This window comes from Carettochelys insculpta, chromosome 30 (assembly GCF_033958435.1).
Source record: "Carettochelys insculpta isolate YL-2023 chromosome 30, ASM3395843v1, whole genome shotgun sequence".
Lineage (NCBI taxonomy): Eukaryota > Metazoa > Chordata > Testudines > Carettochelyidae > Carettochelys > Carettochelys insculpta.
Genome location: NC_134166.1, coordinates 5,512,074 through 5,529,321, shown reverse-complemented (window position 1 = coordinate 5,529,321; position 17,248 = coordinate 5,512,074). Strand labels below are relative to the sequence as shown.

At 49.4% G+C, this 17,248-nt stretch overlaps 1 protein-coding gene across 5 annotated transcripts in view; it reads right to left on the bottom strand.

The window, feature by feature from the left end:
* Window positions 1-10: 10 nt before the first annotated feature.
* The window catches only part of PIAS3 (protein inhibitor of activated STAT 3), a 42,151-nt gene continuing 24,913 nt past the window's right edge, over window positions 11-17,248 (bottom strand). For 3 of the 5 annotated variants that reach the window (XM_074980468.1, XM_074980465.1, XM_074980466.1), the window contains 11 exons: window positions 15,793-15,883; window positions 13,513-13,647; window positions 10,932-11,037; window positions 10,253-10,326; window positions 9,644-9,804; window positions 9,141-9,277; window positions 8,209-8,380; window positions 4,879-5,012; window positions 3,117-3,154; window positions 2,620-2,697; window positions 67-2,221 (listed from right to left, as the gene is read on the bottom strand). In XM_074980468.1, the coding sequence (XP_074836569.1) occupies window positions 1,958-2,221; window positions 2,620-2,697; window positions 3,117-3,154; window positions 4,879-5,012; window positions 8,209-8,380; window positions 9,141-9,277; window positions 9,644-9,804; window positions 10,253-10,326; window positions 10,932-11,037; window positions 13,513-13,647; window positions 15,793-15,883 (1,390 nt within the window). In that variant the 3' untranslated portion in view covers window positions 67-1,957. Of the gene's footprint in view, window positions 2,222-2,619; window positions 2,698-3,116; window positions 3,155-4,878; window positions 5,013-8,208; window positions 8,381-9,140; window positions 9,278-9,643; window positions 9,805-10,252; window positions 10,327-10,931; window positions 11,038-13,512; window positions 13,648-15,792; window positions 15,884-17,248 lie in introns of all 5 variants that reach the window. The other 2 variants (XM_074980470.1, XM_074980469.1) reach the window with 2 other exon arrangements.

Sequence of the window (17,248 nt, the reverse complement as noted above, 5' to 3'; positions counted from 1 at the left end):
ATGGTTAAAGTCACAGCAGGATCCTGGGCTCTGCTACTTGAATCCCAACCTTCCTCACAAGCACAGGGAAACGGGTTTGTTTTAACGTTCTCGATGGGGACACTTGAGGGGGGGAAGGTGCAAAAAAATTGCTACATAGTATACCTTTGTGAATGCCAGCTGTGAGCATCTCTTGGTGCCTGGAACTCCTCGCATGCCTGTCTTGCTACAGGAATAAAAAAAAAGAAAAAGCTGGGCAGTAGGTGGCTTGGAGTAGTCCAGCAAGACTTTGGTTAGACAGGACACTGGAAGCAGCAGCTGTGACACTAAAGGTTACAAACTACGATAAATACATAAATAAGTTGTGCAATGGGCGACGTGCGGGCCCACCAAAGGCGCTGTAGCGGGGACAGCACAACCTTCATTGAGTCCTTGCAAGAGACACACACAGGGAGGTCTTTGGAGTTTTGTATGTATAAAAGCTGCAACGGAAAATAGAGCTCTAGCTTTGTTCTCTGTACAGAGCTGTACTGGGAATACTTAAGAGAAGGAAAATGATTCTACATTTTAAGTACACTAATTCCAACCGAGACAGGGTGGGCCAAGCTACCCAGCCCCTCCAGGACGGGACAGATGGGAGACACAAAGGCCTGGCAGTCACACTGCTAAACCTCTGCTCTCTCCGGCCATCTCTCCAGGAGGTGTCACAAGCAAGAACCCTTACCCAGCTTGCCGCCTCCAGCATCTCAATAAACCTGTATCAAACCACATGTAAATGCCATCGATGGGACATTCAAATGGCCTCTTTTTGCCTTGATTCTCACCAACAAAGGGCAAGTCACGATGAGACATAAAACTAGAACACAGCAGGCAGGAAAACAGCTGATTTGAAAGGGACAGCGGGAGATTAACATTCATCACTAAAACGTTTGGGTTTCCGCCTCTGTACCACGCCCACAAGTTCCACTTAAAAATCCACATTTTAAACCTCTTCTTGGAAACACATCGATCAGCGTCTCTTCTGGTTCTCACCCCCAAACCCCTTTGGAGAACCAGCTCGTTCGGGAGAGCAGAGTTCGGGCCTGACAGAGTTGCTTCAGCTCATACAGCAGAGGAGCCCCCAACTGCTTAACAAGGACATTGGCAAGTCCCCTTGGCTGCTGATTCACCCTCCCCTTGGGGACTAGGTCTCTGCTGGGGAACGTCTGCATTGGCTGGATGGAGCTTGGAATCAGGCCTCTGTTACAGCATCAGTTTTCCTGCATATGAGCCAGAACCTGGAGTTCACTGGCCTGTTTCTGACTCCCCAGCTTTATACACAAACTCAAGAAGTGGGGGGGAGGCTCCCCAGGGAGGGAAGGGAGCAAATAAGGGTAACGAAGAGTGAGGAATGCCAGGGGGCTCCAGATCCAGCCCGTTTCCTACTGCCCATGTGCTCGGGTCAGGGCTCAAAAAGCAGGAGGCAGCTCCCTGAAAGTCACCTGCCCACCCACCCACCTTCCATGCACGCCTATAGCGTTGCTGGACTCGGGCAAGTTTCTCTCTTTGCCCCATTCCCAGGAGTTAGCAAAGGTGTGATGCAAAACAATGCAGGTGATGGCCCCTGGGTAGCCCCTGGGGAGGGACATGGCTGCCCCTGTTCTAGCAGGGCAGCACAAGGTGGGGCCGATCGGGGTAGGACATTTCCTGCTTACGTGCAGAGACCTACAAAAGAATCAAGTTAAAAACACCCTTTTGAAGAACAGAGGTTACTAGTTACCCACCGACCACCAACACCGCTGGCCTCTGGTACCGGTGTGCTCAGGAGGGCACCTGCGGATGTGGAAGGCTCCAAGGTGTCAGTTTCACAGGGGTTGCCCTGATCGAGAGACCTGCTGCTGTCTGGGTCCCTTCCGTCCCCCACAAAAGCCCAGCTCATGGCTGCTTGTGTCTCCCCTCCTCAGGGGAAAACGAGCTGCCCATGTGCACTGGGCTGGGGTTAGTCTAAGGAAATAATATCCGGCCTGCAGCCTGGGAGAGCCGCGCTGTTACTCATGGCCCCGGTGTGTCCGTGGCTCTCCCGCAGCGCAGTTGTGGAGACGATGCTACTGATGCGGCTGCTGGCCGGGCTGACGCTGTTGTGGGATCCGGCCATGACGGGCGCCAGGGGGTTCATGAAATGAGTAGAGGTGCCGCGGTACTGGAAGAAATGGCTCAGGGCGTCCTGCTCATCCAGGGAGGTGATTACCGAAGGGCTATAATGCTGCCAGGCAAGGAACAGGGCACGATCACGCTGCATGGCCATTCAAACCCCTCCACCCTCCCAAAGCCCTTCCGTCCCTGCCCAAGCTGCCCGGTCAGACAGCCTGCAAAGCAAGATGCCACTGCTTTGGCTACCACGAGAGGGGGAAGGGAACAGCAGGCACGAGGAGCGTACAGAGTCGCAGAGCAACTTGATTCACAGCTCCTGAGGCTTGGGGGGAGCTGGACCAGTTTAGCGAAACGTCATCTGAGCCAGCTAGTGCCTGCTGCCTCCCATTTGCTATGACCTGCCAAAAGCTTGGGCTCCCACTCCCTGCCAGGATTAAAGGGCACAGCTGAACAGCAGAGAGGCAGCGGTGGTAAGATAAGGCTCAGGAAGAGAAAGGAGCTTAAATGTACCAGTCCTGACAGGAACTGCCCTCCATGTGTCCTCAAGTCAGAAGCCAACTGGTGAAGGCATTTCTCGCGAGCTTCACCCTGAAAGGATCATGTGCCAGGCAGGGAAAGAGCAGTCCCTGCTTAACCAAACACACACCCGCTTTCTAAACCGCCCTGCAAGGTGCTTTAGATTCACTAGAAGGCAAGTGATATGTTTGCAACTCAGCACCCTCCCCCGGGTCCAGAACTCTGAGTGGGGAGACAGGGGCTAATAAGGGAAAGAAGAGCCATGTACTGAAAGCAAGAATCCGACCTCCCAAGCACATGGGCTGTTGCAGACAATAGCAGTGGGACCCAAAGGCATGGGCTGTGCATGGCCACGTCAGGCCCAGGCTGCTACGGCAGAGGATTGGCCGAGAGGAAAAGGACGAGGCTACGGGGGTGCAGACTGGACAGGGAGTCAAAAATAACAAAACAGACCAAGTGAGAGAGAAAAGGGCCCCAAAAATGAACCTTACCTGATTTTCACTTTGAAGGAAGCTAAACAAATCCAGACCTAGAAAAATAAAAGGGGAAAAATACCTTAATGGAAAATAAATGTATGGGGGAGGGGGAGGGAGCCAGGTGGTGCTAGATTTTAAGTCAACAAATGGGATGTGATCTGATTCCTTCATGGAAGCCTGTTACCTACACCACTGAGGTGGATCTGGATGTGTAGGGCTGAAGGCGTGTACTACAACGGGGAGTGTAACCACGATGGCTGCCCTTCTGGCCCACACTGGAGAGAGAAGTGGGGACTTTCAGAGCTGAGAGAGCCCCAGCTCGTACCCTCTCTCAACTGGCAGGGGGGATCTCTGGTGCACCCACTCCAGTGGACTACAAGGCCCTCTCTAACTGATGTAACTCTGCTGAAATTGACCAGGGGCCAGATTCTCACCTATAGTGTAAGGGAACCAAAAAAAGGGGATGCGAGTCACATTATCGCTAGGCAACACTTACTAGCCTATTCACCAACCATCTGTAGGGTTCACATTGAATAAGAATCCTCAACACTGTGCACTGCTGAAGTGCAGCCACCTCAGGAGCAGAACGCAGCAGCTGTTTAACAGCGCTCAGCAACACTAAGACTTCAGACTGGAGGAGTGCGGAGAATGTTTAAAAAGGGAGCTGGGTGGAATTTAGGGGGCAGCGTCCCAAAGCAGAATGGCCCAGAGCCGGTGGTAACGAAATGCACCAGAAGCTGTTTGTACCACAAAGCTCAGGCCTAAAGCTGGGTGAAGAGTTTTTGCCTGGGATGTGGGAGGATGCGCCACAACACCGGAGCAGGGATTTGAGCTCACGAGCTCCTCCTGGGTGAGCAACCAACCCGCTAGGCTACACGTCACTCTGGGTCGGGAGGGAGAGACCTGGGTTCAAATCCCTCCCCTGAATCAGGTAGAATGAAATCAAACATTTGCTACCAGCCAAAATGAACACCCAGGCCCAGAGTGGTGATACCATACAGCTAGGAACCCACCTCTGAGCAGGCCAAAGCACGTCTGATTCCATCAGCCTGTTAGGGCGCTAGTGTTCAACAAGCCAGCGAGGAGGGAGTACGTTCTGCAGTCTATGCATGGGACTGTCTCGGTCACTGACTTGCTGTGTGACCCAGGGCAAGTCACTTTCCCTCTCTGTGCCCCAGTGAAAGCTGAAATTTTCGTGTCTCCCTCCATGGGGCGTGGCGAGGCATTTTTGCGGATTATTCGGATGACAGGCTCAGTGAACTATTGCCTTGCGATCTCAGATCAGGCCTGAGGCGGCTGCACCTGAACAACACGAATCTCTCTACTCCTCCAGCCTGGAGCTAGCTGCTTCCATTTCCCGTTACGCCAGCCACGGGAGCAAGCCCAGAAATGCCTGTCTGTGGTCAGGAACAGCACCAGTCGCCAGGCCAGCTAATGGCTAGGCCTTATCCATCCTGTTACCGATGATCAGTTTTACATTTATCCCGCCTCACTAAGGCGCACACCTGTAAGAAACTATGTGCTAGGGCTGGAGGTTCAGCTCCTCCTTGCTGTCAGAGAGAGCCCTGCCTTATGAGCATATCTGCACTGCAATGGTCAGGAGGCTGCTCCAAGCCTGGAAAGGCTCGGCAAAAGAGCAGCCCAGATGTCTTTGTGGGTTAGATCATATGTAGTGGACCAGGAGGCCCTGGGCACTGGCTGCTACAGCTGAAGTCTTGGTCTGGTAAACTGGTACAGCTGCCCGAATAGGTGATTTGGAAACTGCTGCTCTGCTTACCTTGAATCTCCGATGGCACCTGGTAGGAAGGGTGGTACTCAGGGATTGGGAGGCTGGAGAGATAGTCACTGCCGATAGCTGCCATGGGAGGACTTCGAAGCACAGAGGATGGCTGGTGATCAACAGTTAATGCCCTGAAATGGACCAAAAAGCTTGTAAGGCAGAGCAAAGTGACCATAACTCCATGGGAGAAACATACCAGCAGCCTGCCCTTTACGTCAGCGTCTGTCCTGACGGCTCCGCCACTTGAGGGGTGAGTGACTAGCTGCATGCTAGTGCAGTGCCTCCAACCTGCCCACAATAGATTTCCAGAGTCATTGGCTGTCCTACCCAGGCCATCAGCTGGTGCACATAGGAGAGGCAGCACCACACAGTGGGCAGAGCACTGGACTGGGACCTGGGTTCTATTATGGGTTCTGCCTCTAGCCTGCTTTGGACCAATCACATTCCCCAATCTGTGCATCAGTTTCCCCATCTATAAAATGGGGAGGGTGCTACTGGCCTCAAGCATAAAACTTTATGGCAGGTCCTGAGCACTTCGCCATCTTTACTGTTCACTCCCCCAACACCCTATGAGGTAGAGAAATGCTATTTATCTGCATTACACAGAGGAGGATGCCACCTCCCTGCTCTTAGCCAATACTTGTTAGCAGCAAAGCTCAGAGAAGGTCAGGATCATTCTCCTGGTCTGAATGATGGAGAAACCAAGGCCCAGATCCACAAAGGTATTTAAACTCCTAACTTCCACTGATTTCAACAGCTTTGTAGGCCTGAGCCAGCAAGACGAAGCATGCATCTACACTGCCAAATTCACCACCACCATAGCAGCAAGTCTTGGAGCCTGGGTCAACTGACTTGGACTTGTGGGGTTTGTGGATAGCAGGATAGATGTGTCTACTCTGGTGGGCCCTATGCGCTGACATCCAGCATGGGCAGGGGAGGTCTAATGGCTTGTCTCCACTACCCAGGTGGATACACACTGTGGCAATTGGTCCATCAGGGGGTTTATTTAGCAGGTCTAGTGAAAATATACTAAATCAACCACCAAATCACTCACCCATCAACTCTCAGAGGTAAGTAGATTGAAATGACATTGACTTGTGTTACGCCACTTAACTCAAATTGCGTAGCTCAGATCGATTTTCCCCCCTTGTGTAGATCTGCCCTCTGACTCCCAGCTGCAATCCAAGCAGAAGCAGCTACACTCCTACTTGTAGTCCCACAGCAACAGCCACAGTCAGTTTACCTGAGCTCCAAGAATCACTGCCATAAGGAATTATATTTCTTTATACCGTGTAACCTGTAGTAATGAGAGGCTTGGTGTAAGGCTAAAGGCCTAGAACAACAGTCACTGCTTTGTTAACATACAGCAAAGCTAAAGGCCTCAAGCCTGAACAACAGTAGGTTAAAGCAAAAACTGTGCTAAGTAGATTCTGCCCACAGGAATGCAGCAAGAGACAGAGCTGATAAGTCACAGGGCCTAAAAGCACACAGAGCCAGGCACTTAGTGATAGACATAAACACATCCTGCTTAGCACCATGCACTCCCCATCCCCTCCCCAAAGATAACAGCTCAGCACCAGGTACATTGCAACCCACGTTCAGGAACAGGTCGTAACGACAGCATGATGGATAGTGCTGTTTTGATGGTACCACCATTATCCTCCAAGTTAATAGGTAGATCTAGTTACATTAAGGGGTGTCCATGTATTACAATGAGGGGGTTGTACCTGGATACATAACTTGTTTATACCTGTGTATAAAAGTGTGTGTAACAGGGGCTGTGTTGAGTGACCTAGGGGATGACGGACCCCCATGCCGTCAACTGAGTCTCGTCCATTGTCACGGCATATGCACGTACCGATGTAAACTGTTGAGTTGTATTGGAGACTCATGAGGGTGCTGGAGGCCATACATCAATGACAATAAACCTGGCTCCAGGGCCTTCGTACCTCACTTGATTTGTGGTTCTTGGGGGCTCTCGGAGGTCTGCAGTGTCAGCTCCCTGCAGGGTCTGCACTGTTGTCCACAGAGAGCACACGCACGCGGCCAAAGCGATTAACATCAAAGGGAGCAAAGTGGATGTCCGAGCACCGTTTCCGTAGAGATGCCTGTCTACATAACCTGAGTGACTTGCCCAAGGACTCTGACATCATGCGACAGCAGTGGGATCAGCCCCTGAAGAAGTAATATAAGCCACACAACCATCGACAGTCTCCCTCCAAGGGACACAAAGGCCTGACCAAGGAGGGGACACGATGTGAGTAATTCAACCTGGGTAGGTTGCAACTAACATGAGGTGAGGTTGTCACAGGAGTCTCGGCTTTTGGGAGTTGGGAAGTACTTCCCTTTCCAAGGAGCCGTAAGTTAGAAATTGCAAGCTCCCTGCCAGAAGATAGGCTAGCGGAAACGGAATGTATTCACCACTGCCACATAGAGAGGACAATGCCCAAATTAATGTTTTCTTAACTGGTGTCTGGCATTCAGAAACCAGACAGACAAGGGAAAAGCCTGGTCTGTCTTGCGCTATGTGCTAATTACATGCGCAAGTTGATAACAGACTTCTGCCTTTCTGTTCATTAGACAAATGCAAAGGAATCAACAAAGTTGTCATGTGCATACTACATAGTCCAGGTTTCTTACATCGAATAATAGCAGTGTGATTGTAGAATTGGACTGAATAGTCACTAGTTCAACCCCAAGCGATACGAAACTCAAATATGAAGTGAGGGCTGAGAATTTGTTTATCAAGAATAAATTGCCTGAAAGGTTTTCCAAGTTTGTTTTCTGGCAAATTGTTTTCTTGTTAGCTGTCTGATTGTTCAGACTGTCCGCTCTCAGGGCAAAGCCTGGCGTCTGGGCTAGGTGCCTAACAATGTAGTTCCAACCCTTCGCTGCTCCCAGATACAAGGAGCCCATCTCAGAAGCAGAACTCAGGGCTATCACAAGGGAGCAAAACACCACACTTCAAGAATTAAAGAATTACACACGGGAATGAAACGAGCATCTAAGGAAGTGACCCAGGCTACCAATCCCCAGGCTTCAGGGAATGAGCATCATGGCCCAGGGTCAAGCCAAGATGTGCTTCCCAGCACTTCGTACTATGGTATCACACAACTGGCAAGTACAACTGTGAGGCCAAGTCTACCTGCCACAAGCATCCAGCAGAGATGTCCAGGGTCAGGACACGGAACTACCCAGACCCCTGGCCTGGTCCAATACATTTCCTGTCAATAGCACAAGCAGCCTTTTCCCATGACTGTGGCATCTGCAGCACACAGGAAAGATGGCAAAGAAAAAAAAACAGAAAGGGTTTAAGATGCATCCTACCCCTTCGGCCCCGGTGCTAACGGGATAGCCACGGTGGAGATGGGGCATTGTTTCTTCATAGGAGGCTCCTCTTCATCTGACGAGCTGTCCAGCGTGAGGTCAATGACCTCCACCTTCTTTTTGCTCTCTGATGAGTGTTTTCCATCCGCACCCACTGCATAAAGGGAGCTGGCTGCAGAGAGAGAGAAGCAAGAAGCTTCACTTGGCCACGGTAGCTCAAAGCAAAGCACTGTCCTGGAAGAAGCTGCACTTTGATGGCTTCATCCAGCCAAGGCTCTCATTTTGCAATTATTAATTAAGTTTCATAATAAAAGCATTATCCCCCTTTATAACAGCCAGAGTCGCCGGAGTCCTAATTACACTTCAGCTCCAGTACTTGCACTCGGCCTACCTAGAATTACTCTTTGCAGTTCCAACTAGAGATAGGATTCTTCTTCCTCTCCTGTTGTAAGCTGCTGCATCGCACTGCCATGCACTGTTAAACACCCGCACTTCAGCAATTTCACTATCCTGATTGCATTTTAAATGTCTTAAATGGTTTTGGTCCCTTCCAGACTACACACTGACCCTCTCTAGTCTGACACCTTCAGGGCCTGACTGGCACCAACAAGAGAATTTGCCAAACCACAGGAGGTCAGTATTGTCCTCCAGTATTACCAACACATTCACTGCTTACTGGGCTCTGAGACATTTAGAGGTAAATTACAGCTAAACAGCAGCACAGAACACTGAGAGCCAGGACCAGTGGCTGGAAACAAAACTTTATGGGACAGCGGGAAACTAGACCACACCCTTGATAAGTGGTCATCCACCCAACTAAAATCATGCTGGATGACCTATGTTGCCAGACGAGTGTGTGCCAGCCTAGAGAGGGTCAACCTGCACAGAAAAGCAAGATATTTTTAAAGAGATGGTGCCTGTGACTCCCGTACCCTCAATCCCATTGTATGTAGACGTCGGGCACACCTCCTGGTTTTCTTTCTTGGGCTTCATGGGACACCAGGAGCCATCTTCCATAAACTGGATCTCGTCACAGTCTGTGCATGAGTTGAGGATTTCCATGAACAACCTGTCAGGGAAATGAGGAAGGGAATAAGCTGAGGAGAGCCATCAGTGAAAAGACCCACAGCTCTGCAGGAGCCTGGGTGGCCCTGAACACTTGGTTGTTGATGGTACAGACATAAGAGGATTGAATGGGGCTCAAGGGACTGGTAAATGAAATACAGAGAATTATGCTTCTAAGTCCAACTTCAAATCCAGCTCAGGGCTGTACTGACCAACAGTTACAATGGTCTGTGTAGAATGAGTGGGCATATTAGACAAAGTAGTTCAAAGCAGGAACTGCCTGTGCACACCAACATTAAGGGACTGGCTTAAAAAAAAGGCCAAGGTACTAACAGGCTGGGATTTAGCCCCAGAAACCTACTTGGCTTACCCGTCTATGATGAGGCTGTCATAGGGGGCTTTCTTATCACACACAGGGCAGGTCCACGTAGGTTTCTTCTCATTCATCTGAAGATAGAGCGCCGCATCAAAGCACTGGAGGTGGGTGCAGGTAATGGCTCGACAGGGCACTATTAGTCTCATCTTCCCCAGCTGGAGAAAGGAGAAATTAACATCTGTTTGTTACAAAGCGCATCCATGGGGAACCATAAGAAACCAACAAGTTCCTTTTCTGGCCCTTTCATGGAACGTGTCCAGACAGCCAAACTTATGCCGGCAGGGGTATGAATTGCAGCATCAACTGAGGCTTCACCACGGGCAGGAAGATAAACCTCCCATCCCACACATACACCGGAACTGGTAAAAGTGGAAAACTTTACACAGGCCTCACCAGCACCACACATTTTAGGCTATCCCAGACAATACATTTCCAGCCCATGTTAACCTATGGGAAAAGGAGCCAGTTTAATAAGAAAAGACTCCTAGAAGGAGAGCCTTTTATAAAACCAGCGGAGCAGCATTACCTGTGGTGCTACCACATGATGTTTTAAGGCCATCACAAGGTAGATGCTGAAGCACAGAGAACTTGTACAGAACCTACCGGACACATGAGAGAAACACGCAAGCTTGTCGTAGCTATCTCGCTGTCGGGATCAGCTGTTAGTTTTTCTTTGACTGAAAGGGGGGGAAAAAAAGGGTCTATCAAAAGTGGTAGCGATATTTTGAAGAGTCTCACAACCGATACCATGAAGGTTTCTCTCTACAACATGTTTATGGTAGCAAACACACTATTACTACTATATTAGACCCCAGGCAGGGCTCTGTTGGGCATATAACAAGAAAGAGCTTACACCTTACCTTTTAGAGGAAAGGACAAACAAAGGGAAAACATACTGCCAGCAAGCCAGCATACGATTAGTGTAGTAAGCAGCAATCACAGCACACCAGCTGCCTGATCGTTGTCAAGCATTGGGTAAATGTCTCAGCACATATGGGTTTTAAGGGGAGATCGAAAGAAGGAGGGAACTCCTCCAACTCTACTCCTAGCAGGCAGCCAGCGTAACACCTTCCCTTCCATTCACAGCGCATGCATCTTCCTTTCAGACTGCACACCATGCTTTGCTGGGACTGCTTGCACAAGGAAACATTATGCATGTACGTGTTTGCAAGGGGGTTTATAGGAATCCATGCTTGCCTCGTTTGCTGTGGCAGGATTCAGACCTATTCAGCTACAAATCACGTACAAAGTGGTTAAAAGCCAAAAAGCAGGAGTAACTCACTCAGGGCCCGGGAATGGTCTGGGTTCCGAATGCCCTTGGCTCTCAGCTTCTGTAGCAGCGTGACTGAAGTCAGCTGTTTCACCAGGTAAACAGACAGAGAGTAGTTCTGTTGACAGAAAGGCGGATATTAGGTCTTCTAGCCCACAAAGCTGATCGCTGGGGGAGAGGGTCCATCCCTGTTTCTAGCAGCAGGTGTAACTGCACTCTGTACCCGTGTAACACCTTACATACCCACACAAATACTGGTCATTTCACTGAAAAACTCTTGTGTGCCACCACATCTGCCCGGGTGGGGGGGGGGGGGCTTAACTCCTTCTCAGGAGCGGCACCTCAGTCCTTGGGGGCTCCTGGCAAGGGTCTCCTGGGATCAGCTGTCCCTCTCCCACATTTGGGGTTATCCAAACCCAATTTTAGGGAGGCCTCGACATGGGCACGCATGCATCAGTCTCCCCCAGTGGTAGCTGCATTTACTGTCTACAAGTTCATCTTCCAACCAGCCCAGGCTACGTGGTTTCTAGGTGCTCAAACCATTAACCGCACTTAAAGCTCCACAGGTGACACACCACACAATTGCTCTAAACTTATCAGGTCATACAAAGATTCCAGAATGGGGTCATTGGCTCCCTTTTCCCACTGTGGGAGCATTCATCTATCAAGGTGCCAGAGGCTATGTAGGTCATCTTTTCTCACAGGCCTCAGGGGTTCACTCAAACACACTCTAAACAGCTCTCCCAAAGAGCTCCCAATTCCCAGCATCAGTCCGTTTTCCTGAGCTATGCGCCTTAGTGGTTTGGGGACCCAGCACCAGTCTGCAGGAGGAATTTAGTTCAAGTCACAAACTTTTCAAAAGGTCACAAGGTGGACATCCATTTCCCCCTCACAAAATGAGACCAGTAATCTAATATCTATGCCCCCAGCCCTTTTGTTTTTTCATTCAACTGCTTTTCTACCTCTCGTTTCACAATCTTATAACTGAACCTCAATCTCCAGCCTCTATTCCTTCTTTTCTCTATCAGCTCTGTGCCCTGCAGATGACCAGATGCTGCTGCAGATGCTGCGGCTACCACCTCTGCCATCCTCAGACTCTTTCAGAATCCTGCCGGGGTCTGGACCTCTGTCCCTGGCCTTCTCATCCTGCCCTACCCACACAATCAGCTGTGGTACCCTTAACTTCCCAATGCTTCCCTCTCCCTCTCTGCACAGCTCTGTGCTGTTATCTTGCTGTCTTCTTTGACTAACTGTGTTTTTACTGCTGCAAGTCACTTATTGCAAAGCAGGGATGAAATAGCTCAGTGGTTTGAGCACTGGCCTGCTAAACCCAAGGTGGTGAGTTCAATCCTTGAAGGAGCCATTTTGGGATCTGGGGCAAATAGATTTATTTAAAAAAAGGGCGGGGGGTGTGGAGATGGTGTTTGGTCCTGCCAAGAGGCAGGGGGCTGGACATGACAACCTTCTTGTGGTCCCTTCCAGCTCTATGAGATATGTACATCCACTCCTGTTGCACTTCAAATCTGCCGTTCTGCCACCAGCTGCCATAGATCCAGTGTCTGGTCTATGCCTCAGCCTGTAAACAGTCTCTGGAGAGGGACCCTTAAGCAGGCCAGGTCCCCAGGATACTCAGTTCCGCAAGGTCAGGCCTGTGACTTCCATGACTCCAAAACTGGGTCTTTGGATGCCAGTGTTCCCTGCATCTCTCTGGGGCACCCTGCAGCCGGTCCAGCCTGCTGCTACCCCTTCAGGATGTCACGCACTCGGTGAGTTATTGCAGGGATGCCAGGAAGCCTTTTCAAAATACGTAGCTTAGAGAAACAAAGTCCTGAGGTGAGCACAGAAACAAGATTTCAGACTGGCCAATGGCAGGACTTCACAGCCAAGCTCCTGGAGAGTCCAGCCTGACTCACTTTCTTAGGTCTGGGTTGACACTTAACTATTAGATCGGCCTAGCTGCACCTTTTAGTGAAGTCCCAGGTCAAAGGCCCATCTCAGCTCTTACTCCACATACCTGACACCTTTCTACTTTGTTCCCCAGCTGAGGGCCTTTGCTCTACTTCCTTGTGGAGAGGAGGAGGCAGATCTTCTCCATGGGATAGGATTGTCCTGGCCATTGGGGTTTTCACTGTCTTTCTGGAGCCTCTGTCCACAGGTGTGGGCTTTACTCTGTTTATCAGTGGCACTAGTCTCCAACCTGGCTGCTCATCCCTTCCCTTTACAATCAGTGTGTGGCAATGCAAAGTCCTTAGGGAAACTCACACACCCACAGGAATAATACAAACAATACCAAAATTCCCACACTTGTCAGCGCCACACCACTGGATGTAAACAGAAGTGGTCATGTAAGTCTTCTGCTGTTAATAGCTAACAAAGAGTCCCTCTTAGCTCAAGGAGTAGGAGTCTGTGCTTTCAGAGCAGGACCAGGGTTCTCTCCCTGCAACCACCATGCAGTTCTGAGTTGCTATGGTGTGCAGCACCAGAACAATTATGAAGACCTGGCAGGCTACAGGTTCATTACAATAATCGACTGCCCTGGAGAAACGCCTTGGCTTGCAAATGCTCAGCACCCACTGTGCTGCGTGTCACTCACCCTGCCAAACTCGGAGGACCAGTTCACAATGATCGTATTGGGCACAGTTGCTGAAAGCCGCACCAAAGGAGTGATGTTGATAGGGCGGCTCGGTCGTTTCGGCTCCACTCCGTTTTTAGTGGGAGGCAGATAACCCTGCAAAGGCAAGGAAGCTAGTTGAGCTCAACCAACTGTCCTTATGGGGCAACACCATGAATGACACACTGCAAGCCCTATTCTCCTACAGCTGTCTTTATCCTGAAATTCCCTCCCTCCTCGCCCCCCGCCTCCAGCACCACATCTGAACAATCTGAGCCCAGAAAGGAGCATAATGGAATTTTAACCACAGCTAGTACAACATGGAATTGGAGCCAGTTTCGTATTCTGTGATCCGTTTTAATTTCACAACCAACTCCAAGCCGTCCTCCAAGACTGATAAGCACAATGTGCCTGCTTTTAAAGCAAACAGTTCTGGTTGCAGCTTTCTTGCAGGCTTTATTCAAGGTTATTTACTTTATAAAAAAGAGAAGGCTTTCTTGTTCCGGCAAGGAAGCTGAAGGTGCAATTCAGATGACGCTGGGCTCTGAGATTTAAGCAGCAGCCAGAACACAATGAAACAGGAATCACAAAGGCAGCCGCTTCAAAAGACTAAAGCAATGTTTCCCTGTCAACATCTGCCTCAGGAAGAGCTCTGGATTACGTGTCCCAGTATCAATTTAAGTATAAAAAGCCTCAGTGTGGGGCAAAGAGTTGCTCTTTCCATGTCTCTCTCGCTCACCAGGACATTCGCAGGTGTGGGAGCTCAGCACATGAGACACAAGTAAAACCGCCAGCACAGTATCAATTCATACAAGGGATGTAACTGAGGTTGCAGAGGTGACTGCAAATGGCAGCATTTCACTCCTTTCAAATGCTTTATTTTGAAACCAAAATCACGTCTCTTTTAACTGCGCTTATTGTACTTATGTTCCCTAACTTTCAGTTCCTTTTTTAAGGAGGAAAAGATAAAAACAAATTCCATCACCTGTGACTGTTCCCCCGCCCCCAATTCTGCATCTTGCAAAGGGGATTTGAACCCTGAACATTCAGCACTGCATGAGGCAGAATCTGGCAACATCCAGGCCAAAAGCTTTCCAAGCCCATAATAATAAAGGAACTAAAATACAGCTTTACAAGGACCCAGTCTTAATTATGGAGGCTCACTTCCAAACCATAATTTTAATGGAGGTCAAAGAACTGGGATACTAAGGTGATCACAGACTAACCTCAGAAAGGTTCAGTTCAGGAAAATATCCAAGGTTTTACAGAACAAACCTGATACTGCTTTAAGCAGCCTGGTTTTCAGAAGGTGAGTCGTTCAGTGCTTTCCAAAAAATCAGACCCATTTCAGACATCTAAAGATGGAAGTCCATCAACGTTCCCTGTAAGCTGCGCACTTGTGCAGATGCTCAGAAGAGATTCACATGCCACCCAACTGATTAGCAGAGTGCCCACAGCTAGGTTTTTTGTTTCTACTTATAGTGCACATTCACATGTGCATTGGTGCGCATAAATTTATTCTGCACATGAATGGAAAAGGTTAGAAGAAACCTTGGCAACAACCCTCCTTTGAAAATTCTGGCCCCAGGGGTTTACTGTAACTGCTTGGAGCTACTGAAACAGGACAGAAATCTCACAAGCAGTACGGGTTCTCAAGTGAGATTTCTGTTGATTCTCTGTTGGGGTCCAGTCAAAATATCACAGGATCAGCTTCTGTAATGCTATTCTGGCACTTCAGCCTTCACAATAAAAGTTATAACTGGTATGACTTAGTGGGGGTTGATCCTGCTTGAAGCAGGAGGCTGGACTAGACGACCTCATGAGGTCCCTTCCAGCCCTATGATTCTGTGATAACCAAGTAGCTTAGTGAATAGTAACAAAGAGGTAGCCATGTTAGTCTGTACTCCAACAAAACAAGGCAGCAGAAAGGTAGCACTTTAAAGACTAACAAAATGATTCATTCAGTGATGAGCTTTCGTGGGACAGACACACTTCTTCAGATCAATTTCATTTCCAGTACAGACTGACATATAGTGTTCAGTCAGAAGAACAGGTAAAGGTTTGGGTAAATTATTCCTTCCAAACCAGTTCGCCAGCATGTAAACGTAAGATGAGCATGACATTTTAACAGCACCATTCAGATCTTAGAGCCAACTCTGAGTGAGATGCATAATTCCCACAAAGCTTAATTGGAGCTGTGGTTGCTTACTTAATGGCAGAATTTGGTCCACTACACGTTAGCAAAAAATGAGGTTTACTCACAGGCAGAGGGCAGAGTTTTCCATTGACCTTGACAAATAAGTTAGGAGGGAAATAATCTTCTTGGGGACAGCTGGTTTCACACAAGCAAAACCTAAGAAGCAGGAGAGAGAAAGTGGCAGATGAGTGTTGGGGACAGTCACACAAAATGACAACTAAAACTTTTCTTTAGATAGAATGTTTTTCAAGCCAAACACATCAACCCTGGAATATATGTGAAGGCACAAAAGTCACATATACAACAAATACATCCTACACACTCCGCACAGACAACCCATTGGTACCAAATACAAGTTCCATGGATGATAACAGCTAAAATCAATTACCGGTGTGCACCAGGCACATCCAAGGCAAGGGTGAACAGGGACCTGAGATGAAAACCTGAAACTCCCCAACACCAGCTGGGTTCTCTCAAGCTTGTCAGCCTTCCCCCGCAGATAAACAGAACTCTACTGAGTTGCCCATAGGGGGACACTTTGAATGAGGTCCTACACAGCTGCCCTGTCTGCTACTTTAATACGAGTGAAGGTTGAATTTGCCTTATTCTGCCAGTTAAAATTCCCACACAACTAGCTGATATGAAGCAGGCTTGGTAGCATGTGGCTGCTGCCCTCCATCACAGACAGCATAGGCAATGCAGAGGGACATACGCCCCCTCCCACCTCCTCCAAAACTGTGGGCAGGAGGGGCAAGGGCGAAGGGACTAGCGGGGGGGGTCTGGTGCCCACAGAGGGATTCCAAACCTCCCCGACACCAGCTCCTTTAGCCACAGTCAACGGCAGCAGCAGGGCAAGTGGAGCAATAGCCTCCCGCCCGCTGCACTGCTCTGGCCACTGTTGCTCGGGAGAGGGGGTGAAGCAAGGGCAGGGAAGAGGCATGGAAGGGGCAGACTTGGGGGTTGTCCCAGTGCTTCCCCGATTGTTGGGGATGGGGGGGGAAAGACGTGGCTGGTGGCCCCTTCCATCCCACGTCACCAGCCACCTCTACCAGAGAGAAGTGCACTTCAGTGGTGCAGCACCTGTAAATCATATGGCCCTTCCGGGTGAACGGAGCTACTGAAATTTAAAGTCCTTTCAATGTAATTTACAACCATCTGAGGAACTAAAACAGATTGACATTGATCCGACTGTGAATCTCGCAGAAGGAAGAGAGATTAATTACTTCTTAGGGTGTATCGACATTTAAGCCACCGTTAACTAGGGGCACTGTACTGGCTCTGTGTAGACACTACCTACGCCAAGAGAGGGGTTCTCCTGTCAGTATGGGTAATCCACCTTCCAGAAAAGAGGTTGCTAGCTTCACAAAGAAGTCTTCCATTGACCAAGCCTCATCGACAGCTAGGTGAGCAAAGGTATAACTCTCGGGGGTGTGCATTTTTCACACCCCCAAGAGACACACAATGCTGATGTAAATTCTCAGTGTAGACCAGCCCTTACATTCTTTCAGTGCTCCTCTGCCA